This window comes from Chiloscyllium plagiosum, chromosome 33, assembly GCF_004010195.1.
Source record: "Chiloscyllium plagiosum isolate BGI_BamShark_2017 chromosome 33, ASM401019v2, whole genome shotgun sequence".
Taxonomy (NCBI): Eukaryota; Metazoa; Chordata; class Chondrichthyes; order Orectolobiformes; family Hemiscylliidae; genus Chiloscyllium; species Chiloscyllium plagiosum.
Window position 1 is genome coordinate 25,752,768 of NC_057742.1, and position 5,464 is coordinate 25,758,231.

The window sequence follows — 5,464 nt, forward strand, 5'->3', positions numbered from 1 at the left end:
TGTATGGAATGAGCTGCCAGAGGAAGTGGTGGAGGCTGGTACAATTACAACATTTAAAAGGCATTTGGATGGGTATATGATTAGGAAGGGTTTGGATGGATATGAGTCGGGTGATGGCAGGTGGACTAGATTGGGTTGGGATATCTGGTCGGCATGGACGGGTTGGACCGAAGGGTCTGTTTCCAGGCTAACTGGTCTATAGTTCCCTGACTTGTCTTTACCACCTTTCTTAAACAGTGGCACCACGTTTGCCAACCTCCAGTCTTCCGGCACCTCACCTGTGACTATCGATGATACAAATATCTCAGCAAAAGGCCCAGCAATCACTTCTCTACCTTCCCACAGAGTTCTCGGGTACACCTGATCAGCTCCTGGGAATTTATCCACCTTTAACCGTTTCAAGACATCCAGCACTTCCTCTGTAATATGGACATTTTACAAGATGTCACCACCTATTTCCCTCCAGTCTATATCTTCCATATCCTTTTCCACAGTAAATACTGATGCAAACTATTAATTTAGTATCTCCCCCATTTTCTGCGGCTCCACACAAAGACCGCCTTGCTGATCTTTGAGGGGCCCTATTCTCTCCCTAGTTACGCTTTTGTCCTTAATGTCATTTTGTCCTTAAGATGGGCCCTTTGGATTTTCCTTAATTCTATTTGCCAAAGCTATCTCATGTCCCCTTTTTGCCCTCCTGATTTCCCCCTAAGTATACTCCTACTTCCTTTATACTCTTCTAAGGATTCACTCGATCTATCCTGTCTATACCTGACATATGCTTCCTTCTTTTTCCTCAGAATAGAGCAGTTGTTTTGGGAATCTGGTGTCAGGTGTTTGACAGACGTATCCCATCCAACAGAACTGGTGTAGAAATGATTACCACCTCAAATGCTGCACAAATTGGCTTGTGGGAAGACAGTGCTGTTGGACTACCTTTCCCTCCATTTGAATTGGAGGATCTTGCAAAGGCACTGCTGGTGACAAGAACATGAGACCATAAGAAATAGGAGTAGGCCATTCAGCTCCTCAAGGCAGCTCCACCATTCATTAGGATCATGGCTGATGTGACCTTCCTAATGTCCACTTTCTTGCTCTTTTCCTGAATTCCTTGGTTTTCCTACTGATCAAGAAACCATGTATCTCTGTCTTGAATATACATAAGGACTCTGCCCCATAGCTGTGACGCAAGGAGTTCGGAAGAGTCAGAATCCTTTAAGAGGGTTCCTTCTCATCTCAGTCTTAAATTGGTGCCCCTTTCTTTTGAGATTAGGACCTCCGGTTTGAGATTCTTCCATGAGGGGAAATATTCTCTAAGCATTTACCCTAGCAAGCACCTTTAGCATCCTATATGTTTCAATGAAGTCACCTCTTCTCAACTCCAGTGAGTAGAATCCCAACCTGTTTCACCTTTGCTCATAAAGCAACCCCCCATGCCAGAGATAATCCCAGTGAACCTTCTCTGAACTGCTTCCAATGAAATGATATCTTTCCTTAAATAAGGGGACCAAAAATGCTCATAATACTTCAAATATTGTCTCACCAGCACCTTGTACGGTTGCAGTAAAATTTTCTGAGTCTTATACTCCAGCTTTCTTGAAATAAACGCCAACATTCCAGTCGCCTTCCTGATTAACTGCTACACCTGTGTGCTACCTTTCTGTGTTTCATGCACAAGTCCCTTTGTGTTACAGTTTTTCTCCATTTAAGTGACACTTTGTTATTTTGTTCTTCCTTCCAAAATTATCAACTTCTCATTTCCCACATGATACTCTATTGGTCAACTCATTGCTCATTTACTTAACCTTTCAATATCTCTATAAATTGTTTGTATCCTTCTCTCAACCTGCCGTTTAACATATTTTTGTGTCGTCTACAAATTTGGCTGCAATACATTCACTTCCCTCCTCCAAGTCAACGTATATGTAAACAGTTGTGGTTCCAGCACTGATCCCTGTGGAATACCACTGGTTACGGGACAGCAGCCTGAAAAACATCCCTTATCCCTATTCACCATTTCCTGCCCATCAGCCAATTCTCTATTCTTGTCAATATCCTGCCTCGAACAGCATCGGCTCTCGTTCTTCTAACATTTTGTGAGATGCCTTGTTGAACACTTTCAGGTAGTCCAAATATAACAAATTTTCTGGACCACCTCTATCTAACCTGGTTGAGACTTGCTCAAAAATCTCTAATAAATAATAGGATCCCTACAATGCAGTAAGAGGCCATTCATCCCATAAAGTCTGCACCTCCTATGACCATCCACCCAGATTCAGCATATCCCAACCCTGGACTTCACAGGGCAATTTAGCCTGGCCAATCCACCTGTACATCTTTGGATTGTGGGAAAACTGGTGCACTTGGAGGAAACCCACGCAATCCCAGAAAGAATGTGTAAACTCCACACAGACAGTCATCCGAGAATGGAATCAGACCTGGGTCCCTGGTGCTGTGAGGCAGCAGCGCTAATCACTGAGCCACCATGCCACTCCCAAGTCAGAGATGATTTCCCTTTCATCAAGCCATGCTGACTCTGTTTGATTAGGCTATGATTTTCCAAATATTCTGCTATTACTTCTTCAACAATTGATTCCAATACTTTTCCAACAACAGATGTTAGACGAATTGGCCTATCGTTACTTACTTTTTGCTTCCCTTTTTGAAGAGGAGTGTCACATTTGCAGTTTTTCAATCCTCTGTTACTTTTCCAGAATCCAAGGATTTTTTGGGAAAATTACAACCAATGCATCCATTTTTCTCTGCAGCTATCTCCTTGGGGATCCCAGGATGTGAGCCACCAGGGCCAGGGGACTTATCTGCCTTTAACCCCATTAGTTTGTCCCATACTACTTCTTTGGTGATAGTGATAATACTTAATTCCATATCCATATTCTTTAGAATTGATGGAATGGTTGAAATATCTTCCACTGTATTTCTTGAATATTTTAAGCTGCTCCCTGTAGGCTGTCAAGTCTCCAAAGCGTATAGAGGAGAATAGTGATGAACTTCAAGCGAACCTACTGACTGGTGGAATGAGTGAGCATGTGACGAGTGAAATTTATGTCATGTAAGAAAGTGTGAAATGGTTTATTTCAGTGTGAAAAATCAAGATCTCAGTATAAATAAAGAACACAGTTCTGGACAGTAGAATTGTTGAAGGTGATCATAGATTGAGAAAGTTTTTAAAAGAAATTTGCCATCTGGGCTTTCAAAATATTGGGAATGCAAAAGCAAGAAAGCTTTGATCTGCCTTTATAAAACACTAATTTGACGTCAACTGATGTAATGTGTCAGATTCTATACACCACACTTTAGGAGGATGTAAAGGCTGAGGGAGGATGCAGAAAAGATTAATTAAAAATGCTTCCAAGGCTGAGAGTTTTAGTTAAATGGATAGGTTTGAGAAATTGGCCTGTTCTTCCTAGGGAAGGGAAGGTCAAGAGGAGATTTGATAGAGGTGTTTAAAAGCATGAGGGGTTAAGGTTGGGCAGATAGAGAGGAATTGTTTTCATTGCCAGAAGGCATTGCCAGAGAGGACACCAATTTAAAGTGATTGTCAAAGGAACCACCAGCAACTTGAGGAAAAACTGATTTATGCAACAAGTGGTTAGGATCTGTAATGCACTGCCTGAGAGTATGGTCGAAGTGGATTCCATTGTGGCTTTGCAAAGGGAGTTGGATAAACACTGAAAGGAAGAAAATTTGCAGGGTCATGTGAAAATGCGAAAGTAGCTCCAAGTAAACTGTTCATGCAGAGAGTCAGAGTGACCACACTGGGCCAATTAGATTCTTCCATTGAACAAAGATTTAATTTCATCAATTGGTGTCGCTCCTCTCAGTTGATCCTTGTAGTCTTCACGTGTCTCTAAAATAAGCGTGTACAAACCTCGAAACTATAGACTCTGAACTCACATTGGAATTGCAAAGTGAAAAGCTAAAATAGTTTGTTACTTAAGAGATTGCATAGATTCTGGATTTTATTTTACTGATAATATCTCTTGTGATAAAGGATATCAACTCATTTAAAAGGAATATTTGTAAAGGAAAAATGTGAAAGCGTAGAGATAGTCTGAAAAAATGGTATTCGAGTAAACATTTCATCAATTTTACTGGTTCTGCATAGATGCAATGGGCCAAATGGCCTCCTGCTATCCTATAAAGTTTTAAATCTACGATCCATCTAATATTTTCTAATTAGTTAATTTATGGTAACAGAGTTCACAGAATTGATTTTAAACAAGATCTTTATGCTTTTCTACAGAAACATCAAGTTTTCTATGAATCCATTATACAAATGATCAACAAACCTCGTTCTCTTCAGCACCTTGCACGCTGTGCCTTAAGGAACTATCTTGGAACTAGATGCCATTCAGTGATACCACAACTACAGCTTCCAAATAGCTCTGCAGAATTTCTACTGTTGAAACTTGAAGGCTATATCAAGTGAAGAAGTTTAGAATACTTTGTTACATTTTCTAGTTTTTTCTGAATGAGTCCTCCAGGTTACATGCAACAACTAAAATGTATTTCTGTGCTTTACTTTGGATTGTTTTTCACAATCTGTCAAATATATTATGCTTATTTATTTGACAGTTTAACTAATACGGGAAGCTTAACTAGTCAACTATGGGAGAAAAATGCCAATTTTCAATGTGTTGGCAAGAGCCCACATACTACTCCCTTTTCTTCAGTCTGCCACTTAAGAGCAGCAGCTGTTGCCTAATTATAGTTGCAAAAATATTTAGCTTGCCAATTTTTTTCTTCTGCTGAAAGCATTGAGTCTTTCCCTTGCTGTGTTTCAGTATCATGGATGCTAGTCATCATCTTGTACCTCACTCAAGTTTTTTTTAGTCATTCATGTGATGTGGGCAATACTGACAAAGTCAGCATTTAATACCATTTCTGAATGTCTTTGCAAAGACAGTAGTGAGGCGCTTTGAACAATTGTGGTCCATGTGGTGTTGAGGCATGCAGTGTTGTTCCTAGAGATGTCCAGAGTTTTGAGCCAGTGACATTAACTGAACAGTAGTATGTTTCTAAGTCAGGATGTTACGTGATTTGGGAGGTGAACTTTCAGGTGAAGGTGATCCCACATACCTGATTAGACATTTCACAGGAATTTGATACAACAGAATGGCTTTCCAGGCCATTTCTGCAGGCAAAGAGTCACTTACATTGCTATAGGTCTTAAGTCACATGCAGGCCAGTTTGGGAAAAGATGCCAGATTTGCATCCCGAAAGAACAGGATTGAACCAGATGTTTTTTGGATAATTTCAGGGTCACCATTATTGATACCAGTTTTGTTATTCCAGATTTAGTTAATTTTATTTTTAATTCTCCAGTTGCTATGTTGTGATTTGAACTCATATCTTCAGATTGTTAATCCGACTAGAGGGGAGGCCAATTGGATTTGGTGCTTGGTAACGAGCCAAGCCAGGTGTCAGATCTCTCGGTGATAGT

The 5,464-nt window shown here is 40.4% G+C and overlaps 1 protein-coding gene across 1 annotated transcript in view; it reads left to right on the forward strand.

Moving 5' to 3' along the window:
* The window catches only part of asb16 (ankyrin repeat and SOCS box containing 16), a 27,956-nt gene extending 22,492 nt beyond the window's left edge, over positions 1–5,464 (forward strand). Inside the window, exon 5 of the mRNA XM_043675168.1 lies at positions 4,265–5,464. Coding sequence (XP_043531103.1) covers positions 4,265–4,450 — 186 coding nt within the window. The 3' untranslated portion in view covers positions 4,451–5,464. The remainder of the gene's footprint in view (positions 1–4,264) is intronic.